The 26,636-nt window shown below is 43.8% G+C and overlaps 3 protein-coding genes across 5 annotated transcripts in view; all 3 read right to left on the bottom strand.

The window, feature by feature from the left end:
- snx29 (sorting nexin 29) overlaps positions 1-656 on the bottom strand; it is a 55,862-nt gene extending 55,206 nt beyond the window's left edge. For all 3 annotated transcript variants that reach the window (XR_003834111.1, XM_029455832.1, XM_029455833.1), the window contains exon 1: positions 46-656. Coding sequence is in view for 2 of the 3 variants with exons in the window: in XM_029455832.1 (XP_029311692.1) it covers positions 46-52 (7 nt within the window). In the remaining variant the exon portion in view is untranslated. The remainder of the gene's footprint in view (positions 1-45) is intronic.
- Positions 657-13,871: 13,215 nt separating this feature from the next.
- On the bottom strand, positions 13,872-16,406 carry LOC115024352 (protein NLRC3-like). The gene is given in 4 exon segments (XM_029455831.1): positions 13,872-14,012; positions 14,014-15,671; positions 15,802-16,031; positions 16,258-16,406. Coding segments are annotated over 4 exon segments (2,160 nt in total). The 5' UTR covers positions 16,389-16,406.
- Positions 16,407-20,902: 4,496 nt separating this feature from the next.
- Positions 20,903-26,298, bottom strand: LOC115024350 (chondroadherin-like protein). Its single transcript, XM_029455829.1, has 10 exons — positions 26,021-26,298; positions 25,726-25,929; positions 24,797-24,952; positions 24,455-24,600; positions 23,995-24,276; positions 23,677-23,896; positions 23,278-23,551; positions 22,696-23,108; positions 22,113-22,279; positions 20,903-21,938 (listed from the first exon to the last, which is right to left on the bottom strand). The coding sequence occupies exons 1-10, from the start codon at positions 26,183-26,185 to the stop codon at positions 21,638-21,640; spliced, it is 2,328 nt and encodes a 775-aa protein (XP_029311689.1). The 5' UTR covers positions 26,186-26,298; the 3' UTR covers positions 20,903-21,637.
- Between the last annotated feature and the right edge of the window lie 338 nt (positions 26,299-26,636).

The following is a 26,636-nucleotide window of genomic DNA, read 5'->3' as shown; positions in this document are numbered from 1 at the left end:
CATGCATGATGTGCAGACAAACAAAAAGGACACATTAACACTCACCGTTCATTGTGACAGCCGACCTCCAGTAGCAGTAACATCCAAACTAAAACAGTTACACACAAATATGTTTTTAATCTGAGGCTGAGCGGTGCACCGGGCCCATGCTGCCTCTGTGGCCGAGCTGGACCCACCCAACCGCGGCGTGAGGACTGATGCTCACACGGTGAACAGAGAGAGGCCTGCCGGGGAGTCTACCACAGTCTGACATGCGAGAGTTGTACAAATCCAGGTAGGCAGAGAAACTGAAGTGTGCACGCGCCGGAGTAAAGTTTCAGAGCCATGAAACAACCCGAGTGGAACGTGCGCGTGTTTAGCAGAGCGTTAAGTGTGTTCAGTCGCGAGCCTGTGGCACTGCGAAAAAAGGGAAACGGGCTGACAGAGCCGTGTCAAGGTCACATGACACAACACGCCGCTGTCACGTGACAGGTCCGCCCTAACGGGAGTTGTAGTCTTTTGTAGTATAAGTGCTGTGGAACTACAAAAGTATGTTTTTTAATGGAGAAATGTGATTCTTGAAGCAACATTAACACATCTTACTCTCCTTTTTATTTATATTTAGTGGTAAAGTGTAAGAGTACAGAGTAATGTGGTCTAATGGGCATTTTGTATAACTGTGCATCCAATTATAAATGAGAAGTTTACTAAATAATGAATGGATTTTAGGTGTAATTTAGTGACAATAGTTTGTCACCATTTCAAAAGTAATGATTTATTATTTGATGTTTTTAATACGTGTATTTGGCTTGTTTAAGTCGACCATTTTTGTTACTACAAATTCTACAAACACAAAGGCACGTTTCTCTTAATTCAAGTGTTCTGAGTTTGATTTATCTTCACATTTATCAAGCAGAAATAAACCCATCCAAACCCTGCAATATTCAATATTGTACCATTTAAATAATGAATTCCTGTTAATAATGTAAAAAACAATGTTCCTATATTATATTAATATTATATTTACAGGTGTAAAGCATTAAAATAATAAGTACGGCTGATCTGTTCTGTAAATGTTACAAATATTGTGTTTAATCAGGAGAAATGCTTTCAACACAGTTGTTAGGCCTCAAAGAGTTTAGTTGATTCGTATTCTGTTGTCTCAGGGTCCAGGTGACTTTCACAACTGAAAACATGGAGAAAAGTAAGATTAGTTTAGACTCAAGCTGAGTGCAGACTGTGAGTTAATAAACGAACATCATACAAACTCTTCAGCACTCCTGACCTCTTGTGGCTGAAGTGAGTCTAACATCGTATCACATACAAACACAGGTTTTGGTGCAGGACATGGGAGAAGATCTGTCTTTATTCTTTATTCTTTATTTAGGATCCACATTAGTTATTACTGCAGTAACAAGTCTTCTGCCTGTGCTCCACATAGAAGACAAGACAATACATCACATCCTTGATAATCCACAATATCAACATAACCACAAAGAAAAAACATAATGTATAAAAGAAAATATATTTAAAAAATCTTACATAAACGAAAAGCACCATTATATATATATATATATATATATATAGTAATGAGCCTCCAAAAATGTATTTTCCATCTTTGAAAAACTTAAAAACCTAAGAAGAAATCTACAAATGTTTGTTTTTTTACTTCCTAACAGAATAAAAGGTCTACTGGCAATATTTTCCTACCCTGCACATGTAAATATAATATTTGCCAAAATGAATTTAATGAAATAAAGTAGAAAATAAAAGAGTATATGATTAAATCAAACAGTAATGCAGTAAAAGAGGTAAATAAAAGTACCTATAACTGCACAATACTAAGTGTGTCCTGTTCGAAACATACACACACAGAGAGCATCACATGCAGCCTGAACTTAACCTTCTTAATAATGTCTGTTTTTAAAAAAGGATCCTACTTTTAATTAAAGATAAATGTTTTATGAACCCTGCAGAACAAACCAGTTTGTGTTTGAGAACAGCCGTAACGCTGCAGCATGAAGTCTCCTTCTTTCTTCTCTACAGCTGAGACAGTTAAGAGGATCACATGACTCGATATGTGGTCATCACATGACAATCATCAAGTTAAATCTGTACTCTGATCTCTTTATTACAGTACAGGTCATTTAGCAGACGCTCTTATCCTGAGAGACTTACAGTGAACTAAGTACAGGGACAGCCTCCCTGGAGCAGCTCAGGGTTAAGTGCCTTGCTCAGGGGTACAATGGTGGCAGCCTGGTATTGAACTCCCGACCTTCTAGTGTTTTGTTTGGAAGGCGTACCACTAGACCAGGGGTCGGGAACCTTTTTGGCTGGGAGAGCCATAAAAGCCAAATATTTTTAAATGTATTTCCTTGAGAGCCATATATTTAATAAAATTGAGTTGTAAGTATATCATGTCTCCGAGTACTAAAAGTGCTATCAGTGTTTCCCCTACCATTGTCTGTTTCTGTGTCTACTGTGCGGGTGTCAAACTCAAGGCCACAATTATATCCGGCCCGCAAGAAAATATAATTTTTCTATCATCACTGACCCGCCAGTTTTGGTAATTAAATCAATGCATGGCACAACCACGGGAAAATACATATTTGAGGAAGTATCTAAATGTGTGAATGAAATGAAACTGCCCCGGGACAAACTGACGGGACTGACGACAGACGGAACCTGCGATGTGATGAAAAGAGCGGATTAGTGCAAGATGCGGGAGAAGATGCAGCGGGAGAACTGTGCAGGTGAGCTGACGGTGTATCACTGCATCATACACCAGGAAGCGCTGTGTTGTAAAGCTCTGGAGATGGAACATGTAATAAGCACCGTAACACAGACAGGAAACTTAATAAGAGTCAATGTAAGTCTTTTCCTGAGGAGATACATTCTGAACATGGCGGTGCGATGGCTCAGTCGAGGGAAAGTGCTGAATAGATTTTTCGAGTTGCGTGAGGAAATCTGGCCGTTTTTGGAAGCAAAGGGAAACACAGCACAGATCTCTGGGACGATGTGAGCTGGCCTGTTTGTGCGACATAACGAAGCATCTCACTGTTAAACCTGCAGCTTCAGGGCCGTGTGATCACGGACATGTATGATGCAGTGACAGCGTTCCAAGCCGAGCTGCCTGTGGGAGACTCGGATGCAGCAGGAAACTTTGGTGACAACGTGTTTCCAAACACTGACAAACCATCTCCACCGCTGTGTTCCCGACTGCGCATGAACTGCTCAGCAATCCGTTTGCAGTTGACGTGGAAACAGCACATGTGAACATCCAAACGGAGCTGATTGACCTCCAGTGTAACGACACACTCAAGGCAAAGTATGACTCTGTGGGCGCTGCAGTTTCCAAGCTTCACCCCCGAAACGATGCCTTAATGTTGGCCCTCTCTGTGATTCAGTTTGACAACCCTGGTCTACTGCTTGCTTTGCTCAGTTTCTCCTCAGTTATTTCGCGAAGGGCAGGGCACCGCCCCCCCCCACACACACTTGCACACACAGTTACAGTCAGAGACAGAGTGGAGGAAAGGAGAGGGGAGAACTAAAACAAAATCCGCTGCTAAATGTTTTACTTTACAATGAATCAGTATAATTATTTATTACCTGTTAATCATGTTAAAAAATGTCAGCTCAAAATTGTCTGCGAGCCATAACGCATCATCGAAAGAGCCATAGGTTCCCGACCCCTGTCCTAGACGAATAGGGAACGTAACATAAGATTACACTTTATTACAAGTACTAAGACAAATAAATGTAGTTTAGCATTTAACCAGAATTGTGAAATAGCAGTGTGGAATGATTACAACACTATATCACCAAACTAATTATATATATTGTTTCTAAATATAGGCAATGACAACCATGATGGCCAAAAGTCCCACATTTCCTGACAGCTGTAAACTCATCACACATATTTAAAGTGAAGTGCAACAGTGCTTGTGTGAAGTGTAACAGAGCAGCGATGAAATCCTCAGGTCACCGAACTGCAACCCCTCTCCTCCACGACTACGCCTCGATATCCTATCCATGAAAATCACGAACAGGATTGGTGATAAAGTGCAGCCCTGGCGGAGGCCAACATTCACTGGGAACGAGTCCGACTTACTGCCGAGTATCCGGACACAACTCTCGCTTTGGGCGTACAGGGATTGGATGGACCTCAGAAGTGACCCCCTCACCCCATACTCCCGCAGCACCTCCCACAGTATCACCCGGGGGACCCGGTCATATGCCTTCTCCAGTTCCACAAAACACATGTAGACCGGATGGGCGTACTCCCAGGCCCCCTCCAGGATCCTTACGAGAGTGAAGAGTTAGTCCATTGTTCCACGACCAGGACGGATTCTGCATTGTTCCTCTTTAATCAGAGGTTGACGAGGCGTGTCAACCAAGACAGCCCCTCAACACCCAAAGCCTTCAGCATTTCTGGACGGATCTCATCAACCCCTGCGGCTTTTCCACTGTGGAGTTGTTTGACTACCTCAGTGACTTCCATCAGGGAAATTGACGATGATCCCCCATCAGCTTCCAGCTCTGCTTCTACCATAGAGGGCGTGTTAGTCGGATTCAGGAGTTCCTCAAAGTGCTCCTTCCACCGGCCGATAACCTTCTCAGTCGAAGTCACCCTTGCTGTACACAGCTTGGATGGTTCCTCGCTTCCCCCTCCTGAGGTCCCGGATGGTTTTCCAGAAGCACCTTGGTGCCGACCGAAAGTCCTTCTCCATAGCTTCTCCGAACTTCTCCCACACCCGCTGCTTTGCCTCTGACACAGCAGAGGCTGCCGCCCTTCTAGTCCTTCGGTACCCTGCAACTGTTTCCGGTTTCCTCCCGGAAGGACTCCTTCTTCAGTCGGACGGCTTCCCTGACCACCGGGGCCCACCACGGTGTTCGAGGGTTACCCCCCCTTGAGGCACCTAAGACCTTGAGACCACAGCTCATCACCGCAGCTTCAGCAATAGAGGTTTTGAACATCGTCCACTCAGGTTCAATGCCCCCAACCTCCACAGAGATGTCTGAAAAGCTCCGCCGGAGGTGTGAGTTGAAGATACCCAGGACAGGGGCTTCCTCCAGACGTTCCCAGTTCACCCGCACTACCAGTTTGGGTTTACCAGGTCTGTCCAGAGTCTTCCCCCACCCCTTGATCCAACTCACCACCAGATGGTGATCAGTCGACAGCTCCGCGCCTCTCTTCACCCGAGTGTCCAAGACATGCGACCTCAGATCAGATGATACGATTACAAAATCGATCATTGACCTTTGGCCTAGGGTGCTCTGGTACCACATACACTTATGAGCATCCTTATGTTCGAACATGGTGTTTGTTATGGCCATTCCATGACTAGCACAGAAGTCCAACAACAAACGACCGTTCGGGTTTAGATCAGGGAGGCCCTTCCTCCCAATCACGCCTCTCCAGGTGTCTCCATCGTTTCCCACGTGTGCGTTGAAGTCTCCCAGCAAGACTACGGAGTCCCCTACTGGAGCCCCCTGTAGGGCTCGATTCAGGGTCTCCAAGAAAGCCGAATACTCCGAAGTGCGGTTTGGGGCATAGGCACAAACAACAGTCAGAGTTAACCTGAAGGCGTAGGGAGGCGAACCTCTTGTCCACCGGGTAAACTCCAATGTAGCGGCGCTCAGCCGGGGACCTTTGAGTATCCCCACCCCCGCCAGACGCCTCACACCTTGGGCAACTCCGGAGAAGAATAGAGTCCAACCCCTATCCAGGAGTACGGTTCCAGAGCCAAGACTGTGCGTAGATGTAAGCCCCACCAGATCCAACTGGTAGCGCTCCTACCTCCCGCACTAGTTTCGGCTCCTTCCCCCACAGAGAGGTGACGTTCCACGTCCCCAGAGCCAGTCTCTGCTGCCCGGGTCTGGTCCGTCGAGGTCCCTGACCACTCCCATCACTGCCACCCGTGTGACAGCGCACCCAACCCCAGCGGTTTTTCCCATGAGTGGTGGGCCCACAGGATGGATGGATGGGAGGCACCACGTAGCTTCTTCGGGCTGTGCCCGACCGGGCTCCGTGGCAAACCTGGCCACCAGGCGCTCGCTGTCGGGCCATCCCTCTGGGCCTGGCTCCAGACGGGGGCCCCGGGCTTCCTCAGGGCAGGGTCTCTCCTTTCCTTTCCCTTTTTTTCATGAAGTCGTTTTGAACCATTCTTAGTCTGGCCCCTCGCCTGAGACCAATTTGCCTTGGGAGACCCTACCAGGAGCACTAGGCTCCAGACAACACAGCTCTCAGGTTCATAGGGACACACAAACCTCTCCACCACGATAAGGTGATGGTTCCCAGAGAGGCTTTTGAAACGTATGCAAGATAAAGTGACTGAAATCGACACAGATCAGAAATAGGTATTTTTGCATTGCATTATACACCAACATGTGTTGTGCAAGTCACTGCGAAAAATTAACCATGTTATTGATGTTGTTACTAAAATAGTAAACTTCATCAGGGCAAGGGCATTGAATCACAGGCAGTTTGTCGCACTTTTGGAGGAGCATGAGACTGAGCATCGTGACATCGGTTACCACACAGCTGTCAGATGGCTCAGCCTGGGCAAAGTGCTAAAAAGAGTTTGGGACCTGAAAGCAGAGATTCGAGAGTTTTGTGAGAAGAAAGGCAAAGACTTCCCAGAGCTCTCAGATGAGGACTGGATGGCAGATTTTGCATTTGCTGTTGATGTGACTGCACTGATGAATGAACTGAACACCAAACTGCAAGGCAAGGGACTTTTTGTTCATGAAATGCACAGCCTGGTGAAGGCTTTCATGAGAAAGATGCAGTTTATTTCAAGCCAACGGGAGAGCAACACTCTCACTCACATGCAAACCCTGAAAGAAGTCACACCATCAGCTGATCACCTCCACAGGTACTCATCCATGTTAGGAGCATTGCATGGTGAGTTTTCAAGGCGATTTGAAGATCTCAGAACAATCTATGATGAAATGCACATGATTTCCTCTCCCTTCACCTGCAGTGTGGATAATGCACCCAGTGATGTTCAGCTAGAACTCATTGACCTGCAGTCTGATGCAGTACTGGCAGAGCACTTTAAGTCAGGATCTCTGCTGGATTTCTACTCTTCTCTCAAGGAGGAGAACTTTCCAAACATGAGGAGACATGCTCAGAAGATGTTGGTTCTCTTTGGCTCTACTTACATATGTGAACAAACATTTTCAATAATGAAGTTTACAAAATCCAGGTATAGATCCTCTCTCACTGATGATCATCTGTCAGCTGTTCTTCGCATCTCCACCTCAGACATTCAACCTGACTTTGATGCACTCGTTAAAGCCCAGCAGAGACTAGATTTCTCTCACTGAACAAGAAAAAATTACTTAAAAACACCAAATGAGGTGGTTAGACTACAAATGTAGGCATGTAAAGGCACTAGCAGTGAACTGGGACACTTTCTTTGGAAGCCTTTTTCTCAAAATCACAGTTCGGTGATGTTCAGTGACAGTTCAATATGATGTATCTTGCTTAATGTTTGGAGCACAAAGACAATATTGTGATGTCTTTAGAATGCTAAGAAACTTTACACAACTTTCCAACAGTATATGAAACTCAAAATGTGTTTTGTAGTGAATGTGGCTGAAAATGTTCACTAATATGAGTCACAAATGGTAAAAAAAAAAATGTTCACATTTTGTTTACCATTGTTTTGGGAAATTTGATTGAATAAATGACATTTGTTGTAAGGCAACCTCACTTTTTCATTGCTTAACTATAACATATACTCATACCAGCTTGTCAAAACAATGCTATTTACTGCTTTTTATAAAGAAATACAATTAATATTATGCAGAATTGAGTTCAGCCTTTTGGCCCGGCCCGCCACAATATTTTCTGTTGTTCATGTGGCCCAATGGAAAAAAGACTATCCTAGTCCTAGACTAATAGGGAACGTAACATAAGATTACACTTTATTACAAGTACTAAGAAAAATAAATGTAGTTTAGCATTTAACCAGAAGTATAGAAATAGCAGTGTGGAATGAATACAACACTATATCACCAAACTAATTATATATATTGTTTCTAAATATAGGCAATGACAACCATGATGGCCAAAAGTCCCACATTTCCTGACAGCTGTAAACTCATCACACATGTTTAAAGTGAAGTGCAACAGCGCCTCCTGTAGGTTAAAGGAGGAACTCCTCTTTGGTAATAAAATGCTTATCCCATGTATAACTTTAAACATTTAAAAGCACAGAAATGAACAGATCTTCTGTAAAAGAGTAGAAATAAATGAGGAGAACATGAATGATGTTTTTAATCCCTCAATTCTAATATAAAAAACCTTCAAATACACACATGTTGAGACATGTACTCAACATAAACAGAGAAACAAGAAGAAGAATACAAATAAATGCATAACAATAATAAGAAATATGAAATAGAGCTGGAATAAATCAACTTCAGTAATATGTCATTATAATGAGAAACACTTACGTTCTTCTTCTTTAAAGAGTTCACCATGAAGTTAGAAAGTTATTAGTTTCCAGTGTTTAAAAGTTATAGTTTAAGTCAAATATATTCTTTAAATTCACAAACATCGAGTGAAACTTCTATTAAAATATAATATATTATAATATAATTGTATCTAAGACTTCAGAGATGTGTTGGATATGTACAGTGTTGACAATTTCTCGCGACTTTCTCGCTAAATCTGGCGACTTTATAAATCTTTTGGTGATTGTTATTGTCAAAAGCGACTCGTGACAAATGTAGTGAGTTTTTATTTTGAGAAGTGATGGCCTGTTTCAATGGAACAAATACATAACAAGAATCAACAGAAGAAAGTTCATTTGTAGTTCTAAACACATTCAGGGTGTTTTTTTACACACTTTCTGTCTCAACGTTATTCCTCCTGCAGCGTCCGTTACAACTACATGCACATGATCAATTATGCAAATGAGGCCGATGACAGTCATTTAGTGACTTCTAGGACAGCCAATAGATACTCTCCTTACTGAGGAGTTGGCAACACTGTAGCTGAGCTAACGTGAGGAGTTTGGTACTATAGCGAGTTTATTCAGATGTAGGATGAACGAAGGTGACCAGGTCAAGAAGAAGCAGAACGTGAAGGACAAGTGTGTGTGCCTTATCTGCGGGACCAGTGTGTCCGCTGGCTAAAGAAGCAACGTGGTAACTTTGCTTCCTGCTGCACGCGACGGACTGAAAAGGTGAACCAGCTACAAGCAACACTTAAAACAGCTGTTTATTCACCCAACCAGAACAAGAGTGATGAACATTTAAATGAGTCTGTTAGAGGGAACCTAAGTGTGCACACTCCAGCATACACCTCTGTGGTGGAGTCCATGCAGTGCAGTCATCTCACTAACTTACTAAAGAGTGAACGCACTTATTGTACATGTGCCATAAGATGCTTGTATTGATGAAGGTGATGTATTTACTGTGTGGCCATAATAAGAATAATGTTTAAGATGCGACGATGAGTATCAGAAACAAGAAGTCTGATGAAGTTTAAACAAGTACAAGTGTATATCAGAACTCCAGCAAGAGAACTTATGAAAGGTGAACAGGTTGATGCACTTTAAGCTTTAAGAAATATATTTAAGTAACCCAAGTTAATTATATATATATATATATCTTTAGATATGAACTGCTCCATCTTCCACTCGTCTCTCCAGCAGGAGGACCAGTTGATCTGAGCTAATACAAGCTGAGCCTGCAGGTCGGTCCCAGGCAAACAATTACCAATAACTACATTTGATTCTGTGGTGAAGCTCCATAAATATACTTCACACTGTGCAGCTGCTCCTCTTTCACCTTGCTGTCTTCCTCGGGCAGGTTTGTTCACACATCCAGTTTGATGGAGTCCTCTGAAGGACAACAAGAGAAAGAACTCAATGAAAACTTGAATGAAGCTGAGAAACATTAGCAGACAACATTCTGGAATATTTTAGAAATAGAATATATATTTTATATATCAAACAGAAACACAATTGAAAGTAGTTTGTGTACGATGAGGGCATCTCATTTTAAGATCAGATGTTCATGTAATATCTGGATGAATGGAGGATATGCTGCAATACTCACATGTTGTGTGTTTCTCAGCTGTGATCAACTCGTCATCGATCCTGTAGGAACACAATCCCAAAAGTTATGTCTCAGGTTTAAATAACAGTTTGTTGTTAGAGTCAGCCCGCTTCAGAGTCCTGACACGAGCCGACTGATGGAACGCTTTACATGGCATCATATCTTCTGTGCAAACACTACAACTGACTGCAGACAGCTCTGAGCCTGCATTACAGGAAGTAACTCGTCTTTAGTCTGGATCCAAAAACCAAACACACTACCTGTCTCACTCTTCTGTGAAATCACAAGTTCCAAAGTTACAACTTGTAACATGTTGCTTGGCTTTGCATTGTCAGCTTGTGTTTTATTGTTAGTGGAAGAATGAAAGAAAAGAAACACGAGATGAAAGAACAGGAGAACCTGCAGGCAATGAGTGAAATCACTGATTAGTTCTGCTAAGCTAGGCTACAAGTGGAAGGTAGAACTGGGGGATTCCCCAACGTGAGTAACACATTAACCCCCCTGTTAGTACAATACTGCTGAACCAGCAGAGACTGAGTCGGACCCTGACTGACCTGAGAGTCTCCAGTCTGCAGTCTGGACTCTTCAGAAGGTCACGCAGCAGCTTCTCTGATGAATCCTGCAGCTCGGTGTCCCTCAGGTCCAGCTCTCTCAGGAGGGGAGGGGTTGGACTTCAGAGCTGAAGACCAGAGAAGCACAGCTGATCTCTGACAGACTGCAGTCCTTCAATCTGAATAAAGAAAACATGATGTGGATACAAATCCATTTATAATCCAATCAGATGTGTTCAGGTTTAAATGTGTGGCTCAACATTACTACGTCCTAATCCATGAATTGGAGTGACGCTGTCATTCTGTTATTGTGCTCATCATAACATCAGCTTCTACTTTATTATCTGTGGAAACACATTGAAATGAATGGAAACAAAGAATTCTTTGTGCTTGAGAAAGTAAACTTCATCAGTGTACACTAATATTAGTTCAGATGACCTTCTGTATACAGATGTGAGCGTTTACCACACGTGAACATAAATGTACTTTAATAACTAACAGTGGACATTTGCTACAGCTGCTTTAACAAACACTCGTCTTCTGTGACTGCACACTCAATTTAGTGCAAGAAAAGTCAAAATATGAACAAAAGGAAAGTTACGACTTTATGATGTAAATTATTTATGAACATAAATTATGTTCAATAATTCATTAAACATGTTGGATCTACAGTAGTACCAGAGAGTCAGTGAACTGACCTGAGAGTCTCCAGTCTGCAGTCTGGACTCTCCAGAAGGTCACACAGCAGCTTCACTGATGAATCCTGCAGGCTTGATGTTCCACAGCTCCAGCTTCTCTCAGGAGGGGGGGGTTGGACTTCAGAGCTGAGAACAGAGAAGCCCAGCTGATCTCTGACAGCCTGTAGACCCTCAATCTGAATAAAGAAAACATGATGTAACTTTAGAAAACAATGTTGCTGCTTGAGTTAGTTCAAGGTGGAACATTGAATGTGTAAAGGTGTGTATTTTTGAAAAGCCTGAGATCAGACAGACGGTGTTACCACGGGAACAAGAGGAAGCTCCTCTGATAAATGTGTTTCATGTTCTTTACACAATTAGTGGAAAAGTGAAAGATTAAAGAATATTGTTGGAGAAAAACTGTCTTTAACCGATAGATTTCATAAAACTTAACAAAGTGGGGTTTGTTTATGAAACGGGAAGACTCTGAAGAATGTGTAGCAAAGGGAGTAAACCAGCTGAAGGGCCACAGGGGCCCATTGTGGATCTCATGCTTTCAACATGTGGCTCTGATCCTTTCAAACATCTACAAGAATGGTGATGAACGTGGTTTCAGGAGGTCGTTAAGTACGGCACAGATACAGATACTAGGCATGATCTCCAGTGTTATTTATACTATTTTAATTCTGTTATTTATATTATTTTAATTGACTTCACACTCATTTACATCAACACTGTGATTATTGTGCTGTAAATGCTCTGTCTCATCTTCTACTAAGTTTGATGTTTCTGCTGTGAAGCACTTTGGGCTGTAGTTCTTGTATGAAAGGTGCTCTACAAATAAAGCTTATTATTATTATTATTATTATTATTATTATTATTATTAAGGTTTAATAATCTGTTCAGAGCTGAAGAAGTTTAGAGGTCACTGTCAGCAATGATACAAATGTGTTGGTAATCAAAGCTCAAAGTCTCTGCAGCCTGTTTCTCTCTGTCATCAGATGTTTAACAACCTCCTTCATATCTCTCACACACCTCAGTACTGACATCTTCTTCACTGACTCATGGAGCACAATGTGAGTCTGTGGAAGCTCAACAACTGTCCCGTCAAACATTTACTTTCTCTACTTTACGTCATTCTCCACAATATTCAGACATTTGAAAAATAAAGAAGACAATAATAATAATTACAACGTCTTCACCTGTCTGCAAATTGTGCCAATTATATTTACTACACGAGCTACAGTCAGTGAACTGACCTCAGCGTCTCCAGTCTACAGTTTGGACTCTGCAGTCCAGCACACAGCAGCTTCACTGCTGAATCCTTCAGTGATATTATATCCAGGTGCAGCTCTCTCAGGTGGGAGGGGTTGGACTTCAGAGCTGAGGCCACGACTTCACAATCAGTCTCTGAGATGTACATCCATGAAGTCTGTCAGGACACATATATTACAAAATGTGTTATTATGAAAGAGGAAACATTCATTTATTTCATGCATTTGATGACAAAACATTTGCTGTTAGACATTTTAATATCTTTATTGAGTTTAATATATGCATTGTCCCCCCCCCCCCAGGATACTCGGGAGATGCCCACAGGATACTGAACCTCTATTAGAAAGATTGAGGCCTACATGAAAGGGGGAGAAGTTACAAATGGAATCCGGGGCGAGGACGGCAGCAAAGAGCACGATGGATTCATGAGCAGGTAATCTAAAGTGATTCTTACACACATCTGCAGTTTCCCAGTTATATTTAGATGTTCTTTAGTGTTGTTGGATTATAAACGGCGTAAGGAATTCTTTGTGTGTTGTAACTGCGTCTGAACTCCCCTGTCTCTGCTCTGGCATCTTCAGAACACGAGGCAGGACAAGCCGCTGTGACATCAGTGGTTCATCTGATCTCACTGTGTTTGACATGAAACAATAACTCTCATCACTTATCACCTGCAGACTTGTAATATGTGTTTAATGTTGCAGATGAAGGGAGAGAGTAGTGCTGCAGTTACATTGAGGCTTCCATAATGTCCACAGTGTGTCAGTGTGATCTGATCCTAGGTCTGTCTCTGCTAGCTACCTTCTGCTGTCACTGACTGTTGACAAACGCAACAGAAAGGAAACAAATCATTGAAAGTATCAGAGATGTACAGAAATAAATGTTAATATAAAGACTCAGGTATTACCTGTGTGTCTGATGTAATGATGAAGAAACTGCTAGAATGTAACAACAACTTCTCTGCATTCACTCAGAACTGTAAAATGTGATGAAACCTCGAGCACCTCTAAAGTCTTTAGTTTGACAAGGTCTGCATGTCGCCTCCATCCCCCAAAGGAATGTAATGAGAGGAAGAAACTGTCAAGTGTAACAATTATTACAAATAAATAGAAATGTGTTCATGAACTTCACAGATAGAAGCTGAAAACACTTGTTTTGCTCTCACAGCGTTTGAAACAGCTCAAGAACATCTGAAACTAAATAATGAAGTAAAAAGTGGATATATTTATTCAATAAAATGAATTTTCTCGTGTATATTTGAAGAACTAAACTTCTAATCTACTCTGATTTATAAAGTTAATCACATCTGGACTTACAAAGCCTTTCTGCAGTTCCTCACAGCTGGAATCAGTCTCCGTCGTCCCTCCTGTGACGTGTTGTACTTCGTCAGGTCCAACTCATCCAGAACCTCCTCTGACATCTGCAGCATGTGAGCCAGAGCTGAGCAGCTGGATCTCAGAGAGTTCCTTCTCTGATCTGTTCTCTGACTGCAGGAACTCTTGGATCTCCTGATGTACTGAGTGGTCCTTCATCTCTGTCAGACAGTGGAAGATGTTGATGCTTCTGTCAGCAGAGGTATCTTCACTCCTCATCTTCTTCAGGGTGTTGATGGCTCTCTGGATCATTTGTGGACTGTTGTCTGTCTGACCCAGCAGGCCTCCTAAGAGTCTCTGGTTGGACTCCAGAGAGAGGCCGTGGAGAAAGCGGACAAACAGGTCCAGGTGGCCATTCTTACTTGTGAGGGATTTCTTCATGGCTTCAGACAGGAAGACATCCAGGGATGAGTCATTCTCCCAGTATTTCCCCAGGAAGTTCTTCAGTACCTCTGTGTTCCTGTTGCTGTAACAGTGGAACAGGTAGACTGCAGCCAGAAACTCCTGAATGCTCAGATGAACAAAGCAGTAGACTGTTTTCTGGAAGATCACACTCTCTCTTTTGAAGATCTCTGTACAAACTCCTGAGTACACCAAGGCCTCCGTGGCATCAAGACCACACTGCTCCAGGTCTTCTTGGTAGAACATGATGTTTCCTTTCTCCAGATGTTCAAACGCCAGCCTCCCCAGCTTCAGAAGAAGTTTCCCGTCAGCCTTCGTCAGCTCCTGTGGACTCGTCTCATGTCCCTCATCATACTTCTGCTTCTTCCTCTTGGTCTGAACCAGCAGGAAGTGTGAGTACATGTCAGTGAGGGTCTGGGGCAGCTCTCCTCTCTGGTCTGTAGTCAACATGTGGTCCAGAACTGTAGCAGTGATCCAGCAGAAGACGGGGATCAGACACATGATGTGGAGGCTCCTGGATGTCTTGATGTGAGAGATGATTCTGCCGGACCGTTCTTCATCACTGAATCTCCTCCTGAAGTACTCCTCCTTCTGGACGTCAGTGAAGCCTCGTACTTCTGTTACCCTGTCCACACGTGCAGGAGGGATCTGATTGGTTGCCGCAGGTCGGGAAGTTATCCAGACGAGAGCCGAGGGAAGCAGATTCCCGCTGATGAGGTTTGTCAACAGCACGTTGACTGATGACTGCTGTGTGACATCAGACACAACCTCATTGTTGTGGAAATCCAGTGAAGGTCTGCTTTCATCCAGGCCGTCAAAGATGAACAAAACGTTACAGACAGCGAGCGTCTCTGCTGTGACCTTCTGTAAGGTTGGATGGAAAACATGGAGCAGCCTGAGAAGACTGTACTGCTCAGCTTTGATCAAGTTCAGCTCCCTGAAGGAAAGCGGAATCACCAGACTGACATCTTGGTTTTCCAAACCCTCTGCCCAGTCCAGAGTGAACTTCTGCACTGAGAAGGTTTTTCCAACGCCAGCGACGCCGACCGTCAGAGCGACTCTGATGTGTACCTGTTGGTCAGGTGAGGCTTTAAAGATGTCGTGGCACTTGATTGGAGCGTCACGGAGGATCTTTTTCTTGGAAGCTGTCTCAAGCTGCTTCACCTCATGTTGAGTATTAACCTCTTCACTCAGTCCCTCTGTGATGTAGAGCTCAGTGTAGATCCTGTTGAGGAGGGTTTTACTCACTGTTTCTTCACTTCCTTCAGTCACACGTTCACATCTCCTCTTCAGACTGATCCTATGTTCATCTAAAACCTCCTGCAGACCTCTATCTGCTGAAAGAGAAGACACATGTGAGATTAATAAATATATATAACAGATCATAATGTGCTGTACAAACAAATGAAGCAGGAAGAATCCTGTTTTCAGACATGAAGACAGCAGCAGACAGATGTACAGTCTTACTGTGTGCACAGCTGGTCTGACTGGCTGTCTGCAGTCTTGTTCTGGATCTTTTTCCACACTGGGGACAGGGGGAGTCTCCTGATGAAGCAGACTGGTCCCAGTATGAGGCGATGCCTGTCTGAAGAACCAGTGTCCCCAGCTGGTAGAGACTGGATCCTTCAGGACGTCCTGACACAAAGCACAGCATGGACCGCTGCTCCTCCACAGAAACAGGAGTTTTGCTCTTCTTTCTGTGGAGATGAACACGTTCTTTATAACACATCACAATAGTGCTGGCTGATGTTCACTGATTGGTACAACCTATGTCTCCAACATGATAACAGTTTAGTCCCAGTTGTCTACTGTGTTTCTTTACTGTACTCTACTGGGCTTATGTTATCATACAACAGTAGATTATAAGAGAACATAAAAACTGAATCCTCTTCAGGTCAGTTTACAGAAGAAACAGACTCTTACTTTGTGTCTGAGGGTCCAGGTTCATTACTGAAGTCTGGAGGTATGTCCATAGACCAGTCACTCTTCAGAGACAGACAGCTGGGGACTGCAGACACTGAGCCGTCCTCCTCCTCATCTGTTAAATCATTCATCTTCTCCAGTCTGAGAGTTACTGTATACACACACACACACACACACACACACACACACACACACACACACACACACACACACACACACACACACACACACACACACACAGTATAAAGTATTATTTATCTGAAGCAGAAGAATCTTCTCCTAAAGGAAACTTCATCCTTCAGTTCATCACAAACATCATCTGGAGATACATGTTTAACTGACAGGAAGAACTGAGACCAGAACAATGTTTCCCTCTGAGATGTAGTGCAGTACAAGTATAAAGGAGATTTACTCAAGTGCAGTACTTCAGTAAAAGTACTTATTGATATTCTGATTGTGGATCCATTATTTAATAACCAGATTATGATGGTGGTGTCTTTTGAACGCTGGAGATGATTGATGAGGCTAAATGCTTCAGGTAAAGTAGAGAATATATAACTCCTATCAAAGCAGAAGCTCAGGAATCATCAGCCTCACGTGACTGAACGGAAATGAGCAGAAATAAAAGTGTAAATGTAAAAAGTGTTCCTTGCTGACAGACAGACTCTCCGACTCTCTGGATTGAATTGTATCCGTGATCAAAGTAAACGGAGAAATAACTGAAAATAAATGTATTTCTACTAAATGATAAAGTAGTTTGTGCTTGTGTTGTTTATATTGTGATATAATTAACTAATAAATGTATTATCTTGTGTAATAACTGAAACACGTATTTACATAGATAATGTGAAGAAATGTTAGGTACTATATATATTAAATAAAGCTCAACTCACTCATAACTGTCTCATCATATCAGGGATAATTGGGATATTGTGAATGCATAATATGAGCGCGCCCCCCTGGCAGAGTCGTTCGAATACCCCGTATGATGTGACGTGATGACGTCAGACGTCAAAGACCGGAAAGCGATATAAAAACTGATGTAACTGAGAGGCGGGACGTTTTTCTGCGGAGCAGGGGGGAGAGAGGCCGCAAAACAGGAACGTCTCTCAGCTGAGAATATGTTCCATGCTTGACTTATCATATTAATAAACTATAAATATTAAATAAAGCTCAACTCACTCAGAACTGTCTTATCATATCGGCTTTTATTTTGAAACTACTTCCGGGAGTTCCGCCCCGAAACGGACACAAAGTTAATTTGAACTTTTAGAAGGTAAAAAGCAAGAAGAAGAAGTTTAGTGTTGACTGGTTGGAGAAAGAACAAGCATTGATCCGGAGGGTGACGGGTTGTGAGGCTGCTCTCCATCTGGACTGTGCTGCTGTGTGACATGTAGCGATGATGCTCACAAACATTTCATCACATTGGACTCCAGGACTCTGCTTGTTAGAGACACACAGCAGGACACACTAAAGAATGAATGTGTAAAACCCCAGCAGAGCTGCTGTTAACACTCACCCTGTTCTGCTGCTGCGGCTCTGTCGAGGAGAAAATGGCGTCTGTCAGTTCGACTTTGTACTTTGACCTTGTCCCTTACCTGTTGGCAACTCCTCCTGCGTTTCATCAGCAGCTTTATTGTGTGAATCAGTGGCTGAAATAGTGGCATTCACGTCTCGTGCTCCTTTTTGTGTGGAAAGGGGTTAACGCTATTGTGGAAACATGAATTTATCATCTTAGTGTCACTTGCTCAGTCTTAGATGCACACTGCACTTTAATACTTTGATTTATGTACTGAACACATCACCATGTATGTTGCTGTACTTTTATATCTTGATCCATGTGACGTACACTTTACTATGTATGTATATTTGTGTACTTTTATACCTTGATTAAAGTACCATACGCATTACTATGTATGATATTATATTCTTATATGTTCCCCTTTAATTATGGGGTTTCTTTTAGGAAGTTTCTCTTTGTGCGATGCGAGGGTCTAAGGACAGAGGGTCTAAGGACAGAGGGTCTGAGGACAGAGGGTCTAAGGACAGAGGGTCTAAGGACAGAGGGTCTGAGGACAGAGGGTCTAAGGACAGAGGGTCTAAGGACAGAGGGTCTGAGGACAGAGGGTCTGAGGACAGAGGGTGTAAGGACAGAGGGTCTAAGGACAGAGGGTGTAAGGACAGAGGGTCTAAGGACAGAGGGTCTAAGGACAGAGCGTCTAAAGACAGAGGGTCTGAGGACAGAGGGTCTAAGGACAGAGGGTCTGAGGACAGAGGGTCTAAGGACAGAGGGTCTGAGGACAGAGGGTCTGAGGACAGAGGGTCTAAGAACAGAGGGTCTGAGGACAGAGGGTCTAAGGACAGAGGGTCTAAGGACAGAGGGTCTAAGGACAGAGGGTCTGAGGACAGAGGGTCTAAGGACAGAGGGTGTAAGGACAGAGGGTCTAAGGACAGAGGGTCTAAAGACAGAGGGTCTAAAGACAGAGGGTCTGAGGACAGAGGGTCTAAAGACAGAGGGTCAAAGGACAGAGGGTCTAAAGACAGAGGGTCTGAGGACAGAGGGTCTAAAGACAGAGGGTCAAAGGACAGAGGGTCTAAAGACAGAGGGTCTAAAGACAGAGGGTCTGAGGACAGAGGGTCTAAAGACAGAGGGTCAAAGGACAGAGGGTCTAAAGACAGAGGGTCTGAGGACAGAGGGTCTGAGGACAGAGGTTCTAAGGACAGAGGGGTGTGACACACGAGGAACATTAAGATTTGTCTTTGGAGCATCAAACCACAGTGGAGTCGAGAGGAAGATGCTGGAGATGTGGTTTGTGGACAGACAACAGCTGCTCCCGTTAAAAAAGAAAAAGAAAGGTACGAGCCACACAAGACGAGTAAAGGAACATTCAAGACAAGTGGACAGAGGAGTTTGTATTTGTCCTCCACGAGTCGAACCCTTTGTGCTTAATGTGCAAACAAACCCGCTCTGGTTCCAAGAGAAGTCCATCTGGAGCCGCATCTCCAAACGACGCATCCAAAATTCAACGAAACTTACGCACCTGGAAGAGAAATGAGTTTTAAACAATAGAGCAGCTTTCTTCTGTTTCTGGACAACAAAGGCTCAAACACAGGACGACTAATACAGCTGAACGATTCACTGAGGCATCCTTTGAGATCGCATGGAGTTTGGCTCGGGCAAAGAACCTTCTCAGACTCAAACATTGTGAAACTGCTTTGTGGCTTCAGCAGAAATATTGTTTGCAGAGTTTGACAACATCATCCCAGTATTAAGGTAATCCTGCTTTTAATGAATGTATTGGCTGCATTGCATTTTGTATGTTCTGGCTGGATGACAGATTAATAAACAGACGTGCTTTTTATGACTGGATGTAGCTTTTCATACTTTGTGGTAAAAGTGGCTCTCCTGTTGACTTTGTCCTCTCAATGTGGCTCTCACGTAAACATAGTGAAGACCACTGGCCTAAGGGATAGCTGACATACTAGTCTCAGCAGAGAAGACTAGTAGTCAGATATTGCCTTCGACTGAAAAGGTTAAACCAGCGTGTTTAATAACGGTTTTATCTGGATTTTACCATAAACGAAATCTGGGACTCACAGTGACGATTGTGTTTTAACTTACTTTGTAAAATGGGGACAAAGGGAAGTAAAGTATCGACCAGAGAAGTCGAGAGCCCACTTGAGTTTTTTATGGAGGTCAAGTATGGTGCAGAGAGTTGTAAACACTTAATAACCTGTGTCACAACCCCGGCTCTAGGGCAGGACAAACAAACGATAACAGAGTTCACCAGGATACAGGCCGTAAAAGACATGGCTATGAACAGAAGCAGCAACGGCAGCAACATGGAGGAGGGCCTGGCTACAACAGGGGAGGCATGTGGAGGGGGAGGGAGACACCTGACTTCAGAGACACAGGAAAAGGGAAGTAAACTAAACACACACACACGCTCATGCAATGAAGAACAGCTTGCTCAACTAACCACACACTCTGACACTCACACATGAACAACATCAGACAATCCTTAGTGCCATTGTTTAGTTTTGTAGAAGCTGACAAAGCAACACATCAGGTTGGCACATACACAAAGTATTCAGCTGAACCATTTAAGATTTTACCCCAAACCAATCTAGTGGTTGATGGACAGGTTCTTACAGTTTGGGTTGAATCAGGAGACACACATTCCGTCATTATGGAATCCCACAAACTTTAAATTAGAAATGAGAAATGTATGGACTCTGTGTCACAGGGCACCAGCAGAGCAGAGCAAAAGCTGTCTCCCAGGCCCCCACGATATTAAATAAAGAAATGTTTTAATGTTTGTTGTTCTTGTTGTTCTTGTTCTTGTTCTTCTCCTTCTTCTTCTTCTTCTCCTTCTTCTCCTTCTTCTTCTTCTCTTCTTCTTCTCCTTCTTCTCTCTTCTTCTCCTTCTTCTTCTCCTTCTTCTTCTCCTTCTTCTCCTTCTTCTTCTTCTTCTTCTTCTCCTTCTCCTTCTCCTCCTTCTTCATAAATTCCACTACACGGTGACATTTATGCATAATTAATTAGTTGTGAGTGTAACACACCTGTAAATATGACCCTGAAGGTCATTCTGTGTTGACAAAGTAAACAAATGTTTGTTGTAATGTTTTTATTTTCTTTCCTGTTTTATATCCAGACGTGTTGTTTTTTTGTAAATATGAAATAATTGATTAAAAACAAACCTCAACTTCCTGATTCCAATGTTTCTAGTTGAGTACATTCAGAGTATAGTGGTTAATGATAACTAACATAAAGACAAAGATTGTAGAATATTTGAGCAAGTAACTAAAGAAAGTGACATTAACTTCATGTTCCTCCTTCAAGGAGATAAAACTTTCTTCAGAGCTGCTGTGGATGTGAAGCAGGAGACACATTATACAACATGTAAAACATTTACACTTCACGTATAATAACGCTCACATTTTGTTATAATCTGCCGCGTTTGTTATAAACAATTGTGATTATTACAGGTGGGAGTTGCATGAATGGATGTCTTCATTCATAACACAAATGTTTTATTACATTCAATTAATTTTAAAATATACAATTAGTTCAGTAGATTCTTTCATTGTCTCCATAAAGTCTTGCTCAGAAATATAACATGTAGAGATGAAGACATGTTGGTTGGTTATTCCATAATGCATGTATTATTATATTATATTATTAACCACTGCAGTATGTACAATACTTTAGTACAAACTGCCTTTAAACTGTTCATTAAACAATGCAGCAGATTATTGCAGAAGTTATTACATGTTTATGTTGTATATGGAGAACTGATGTGAAACCGTGTCGACAGGTTACATTTCTAGAAGATTTGAGTCCATGGTTGTCTTTTAAAAACGTCGTACAAAAGGCGGCTCAGGCCGTGCTGCGTCTCTCCCTGGTTTTCTTGGCTGCAGCCGGTTTTGTGTTCGAACCTTTGCGAAGTTTAGATTTCACCTTGAGCATCTTGACCTGCCGGATGCCGTTGAGGTGCATCGGTTTGGGTTTGGTTGCCTTGGGCGCCTTGGCGGGCTTTGGGGTGACGGTTGGCGGGGAAGGGAGGCTCTCCCCCCCGGGACACGCCCTGAAGACGTGGACGTCCTTCACCCTGCGACCCCTCAGCTCCGGGGGATTGGCACAGGTGGCTCGTACCTTCAGGTTGACTTTCTCGATCCACCTGTAAGTGTTTTAATAAACATGCCAAATGAGTAGCTCAAATATAACCAGGGAGTAAAATCAAGTTCACTATGATTGTAAACTCATCGTGTCTTTGTAAAGATAGTAATGCAGAACATGCTTCGTCCTGCTTTAAGGAGCTGAAGACTCCTGTTGCTCACTGCAGTCGTCTTACATGCGTAGTGGCAGCAGAGGGCAGTCACACATCAGAGGGTTGTCGGCCAGGTTGATGACCTCCAGAGAAGTGAGAGGCTGGAGGTTCGGCACCTCCTCCAGCTGGTTGCCCTCCAGGAAGAGACTCCTCAGCGCTGCACCGAGACCTGCCAGGGAGTTCTGAGACATCTGGAGGAAAACAGAGCAGAATTGTTTTTAAGGATTTGTTGCTACGATGGCGTATTAGGGCCATTGTGAGGGGGGGTAAATAAATAAAGTTTTGAATTTACAAGATAAAAAAAACCTCACAAATTTACAAGATTAAAGTCAAAGTTTACGAGAAAGAGAACTCGAGATTAAAGTGGTAAATGTTTGTTTTTTTACGAGAAAAAACCCCCAAAATATTAATTGAGATTAAAGTCGTACATTTATGAGAAAATAACTCACAAATGTTAAAATTTTAAAAGAAAAAAAATATACAAGAAAAAAAAAAGTTATTTTTGTAAAGACATTGCATTCTTCACCCCCTCCCCCGGTTCTGTCATTATTATTATTTCTGTTAATACGCCGCTGTACTGCCGTTAGTGAAGGTAGAGCCGGCCCACCGTCTCCAGCCCCATGTTGTCCAGGTACAGCTCCTTCAGGGACCTCTCCAGCGGTCGGAAAGCATTTGGCCCGACCCAGCGAATTGAATTCCCAGACAGCCTCAGGTCTCGGAGGTTCCCCGCCTTGCTCAACGCTTCAGTGGGCACCTCCTTCAGTTTGTTTCCGCCCAGGTGCAGCGTGTCGAGGTCACCGGCGTGGTCCAGCGCTCTGGGCGACACGTGCTCGATGGCGTTCCCGGTGAGGTAGAGCGCTCGGAGGCCCTCGGCTTCGCTCAGCATGTCTGGCTCCAGCTTGGGGATGGAGTTGTTCTCCAGGTGGAGCGCCAGCAGGCTTGGAACCAGTTTAAAGGCTCCTTTGGGGAAACCGGTGAAGCGATTCTTCTCCAGGTGGAGGTAAGTCAGCTGAGGGAGGCCTGTGGATTTACATTTAGAAATTCAATTCAAGTCAGAATAAATAATTGATTAAGTTATTTCCTTATCATTTATATCATGTATTATATAGATATAGATCTTTCTAGTGTTGATATGTAGATTGATTGTGTATTTTTACTCCTGTGCAATTTCATTAGGCATTTCAAAGACCTTTAAAGGCGTCAGGGCTGAGGGAAGAGAGGTCGTTCTCCGACAGGTACAGGTAGATCAGTCCCTTCATGCCACTGAAGGCCCCGCCCTCCACCTCCACGATCTTGCAGCGCTGCAGATGCAGGGACACGACCTGGGCGACGCCAGGGAAGCTGTTGCTCGGGATGTAGTGGAAGTGGTTTCCACGCAGGTCGAGGAGTCGTGTGTTTGGAGAGAAACCCCGAGAAACTTTGGTGTGAGCGCGGTTTTCGCACGAGGAATGGTGCGTCTCAGCCTGACATGAAACAATATCAATAACTTTCTCAATACTCCTTTTGTGTCACGTTTTTGTGACAGTTCAAAGAGCAAGAATGCTGTGCAGCGAGATAAACCAAGAACTGAGTACACTCCAACGCTCACCTCGCAGACACAGTTGGCCGGACACTTGACCTTGTTCGCTGGTTCTTGCGTGGGTGGTGTTGTGACCCTGGTTGCCTCCTCGAATTCAGCCTTCAGCATGGCCTCCTGGCTCTGACAGTGCAGGTCAGATGGGTAAACGGCCTCCAGGTTCTCCCCCGACAGATGGGCCGGTCCTCCACATGTGCCCAGCAGCTTCAGCTTGTTCCGGATCGACCACTCCCTGAAGTGAGGTGCAAAGAAAAAAAGAGGATTAGTAGCTTTTGGTTGACGGACTTAAAGCTCTGTGGCGTAGAAGTCATCCACAGATGTCGGCGATACCTGAGTGGACGCAGGTAGCAGTTGCAGTAGACGGGGTTCCCCGCCGGGTTGAGGCGTGCCAGCTTGGGATTCCCTTCAGAGAGAGGCTGGACGACACGCAGCTGGTTGTAGCTGATGTCCAGGTGGATGAGGTTGGGGCATTTGGAAACAGCCGTGTTGTCCATGTCCTGCAGGGACATGTGGTCCATGAAGAGGTGGGTCAATTTGGCCATGGACACCACATCCTCTCCGACGTAAGTCATCGGGTTGTAGCTCAGATCAAGACGGGTCACCTCCGGCAGTTTGGATACCGAGATGTATTTTAGATTTTGCTGCATTGGGAACTTTTAAGTTTAACACTTTATGTACATTTTGAATGTAACAGAGTATTTCTACAGTGTGGTGTTAGTACTTTTACTCAAGTAAAGGATACTTCCTCCACCGCTGCCTTCAGATAGTGTCATTCTGCAGCATAACGTACCGGGTCATGGTCTCAGAGGGGAAGAACTGCAGCTCGTTGTGGTCCAGACTGAGACGTGTGAGCGTGAACAGACCGGCGAGGGCTTCGGTGTCCAGGTAGTTCAGAGAGTTGTGACTAAGACGAAGCCATTTGATGTTCTGCAAACCCTGGAGGGACAAGAAGCGGTCGGCTGCATTTCTCTAAAGCACCTTTTCACATTCTAGATTCAAAGGCACATTTTAAATCCCAAGCTTCTCCAACAATGCAACATACAATAGAACTCCGCAATAATAAAATGCAGGAATAGTGAAATACAAACACTTAGAGAGGATATATATCCTATAAATATATGTATTTCGCTACCTGGAAGGCCATGTTGGGGATGTAGACCAGCTGGTTGTGTGTGAGGGAGAGCAGGTTGAGGAAGCCGAGCTGAGAGAAAGCTCCCGGCTGGATCTCTTCCACGCGATTACGGTCGATCATGAGCTGCTTCAGCGAGGACAGGCCGTCCAAGGACTCCTGGACTCGCAAAACACGGAGGAAGACAAAAAGTTTACCGTGCTGCACTGATGAGACGTGTCTCGAGGTTAAAGTCTAGTTCAGTCTAGCTTTTAAAAAGTGCATGTGAGTGATAGAAAAAGGGATTTATTCATCTCGTCTCGTGCCTCCTTTATTGGCAGGTTGCACAAAACACCTTAAGTTTAAGGGTGTTGCACAGAATCCTTTCAAATGTTTCCTAAATTAAGGAAAAACATTTGGACACTTTCTGCATTCAAAGACTTTTTTTGATTGCTAAGGTTTTATCGATTTAACTAACTTTAAGGGATTCCTTAAGTATAAATCCAAGATAAAGAGAAAAACCTTAAATACTTAGGTGAACAGTTTCTCCCCTGATAACTAAAATGGGGATTTATTCATCTCGTCTCGTGCCTCACTTTAGTGGATCTTAACAGGCAGGTTGCACAAAACACCTTAAGTTTTCTCCTTAAGCATGACACTCAGCATTGAGTGCTGATTTAAGGGTGTTTCACTGAATCTCATTTCCTAAATTAAAGAAAAATGTTTCCTGCGATTTACCAACATTTTACAGCGGTTCCTCGTATTTTTTTCCTCACTTTGGTTGCTAAGGTCTTTAGTGCAACATCTTAACAAACTTTAAAGGATTAATCCAAGATAAAGAGATAACCTTAAACACTTCAGTGAACATTTTAACGAAACTTTTATGCATTCATTTCCTGCCAAAATACAATGTTTGTGTTTGGTTGTGGGATCTGCAGCGTGTGTGTGACGACCTGGTAGAGAATGTAAATGTTGTTGTTGGCCAGGTTGAGGAAGACGAGGAAGACGAGGCGACCGAGGCCGCGGAACGCCCCCTCCTTCACCCGCCGGATGTTGCAGCGCTGCAGCGTCAGGTGTTTCAGGTAGGGGGTGTGTTTGAAAGCCCCGGTGGGAAGTTCCTGGATGTCGTTGCCTCGAAGATCAAATTTCACCGTGATCTATGAAGAAAGGGGATTTCACATTAGATGGAACCAGGTGGGAACTATAGAAGTGTGTGTGTGTGTGTGTGTGTGTGTGTGAGCAGGAGACCTCGTCGACAGTAAGAGGAACTTGGGTCAGGTTCTTGTTGACGCAGGTCACAGTGAGCTGGATCTGGTCACACACGCACTGCTGCGGACACTTTGCTGCGTGTGCTGCAGGGATGCAGAGCAGCATCAGGACCCAGAGGGCGTCAGGACAGAGCTGGGAGCACATCTGAGAGGGAGAGTCACAGCTTTAACTTCATTCACTCGTGTGTGTGAGGTCAGAAACCATCGTTAATAGTCTTTACTGTGGAAGCCCTGAGAGGCAAGGGAGCAAATATTGTGTCAGGGGGCTTTACAGACTGTACAGGATACGACACAGACGTGCAGTACATGTCGTGTGTACAGGATAAACAACTTACAACATGTATGAAAGTTGCTCATGAAGCCGAGTGTTGTGGATTCATCTCCCTCTCCCGCCCCGTCTCCATCACTAAAGTGACACTGGGCCACATAGCAAAGAGCCAGTCCATCCACGGACACATCGCCAGTGCACCTAGGGAGTTTTCAGTCTACGTAAGTCGCACATATTACCCTCGATATGTCCTGCACACTCTTTGTTCTTCACACAGCTGTCTGTGTTTCTTCTCCAGGGACTCAGGACAGAAGACGAGGAGGGAACC

The sequence above is a fragment of the Cottoperca gobio genome, chromosome 19, assembly GCF_900634415.1.
Source record: "Cottoperca gobio chromosome 19, fCotGob3.1, whole genome shotgun sequence".
Classification (NCBI taxonomy): Eukaryota; Metazoa; Chordata; class Actinopteri; order Perciformes; family Bovichtidae; genus Cottoperca; species Cottoperca gobio.
Note: the sequence above shows the minus strand (reverse complement) of the source record. Positions and strands in the feature narration are given on the sequence as shown.

Coding starts and splice junctions, on each gene's coding strand:
- LOC115024350 (XM_029455829.1), bottom strand. CDS start 26,185: ATGTGCTCCCAGCTCTGTCCTGACGCCCTCTGGGTCCTGATGCTGCTC. Junction 25,930..26,020: donor TTCCTCTTACTGTCGACGAG/GTCTCCTGCTCA, acceptor CTTTCTTCATAG/ATCACGGTGAAATTTGATCT. Junction 24,953..25,725: donor ACATTTACATTCTCTACCAG/GTCGTCACACAC, acceptor TTGCGAGTCCAG/GAGTCCTTGGACGGCCTGTC.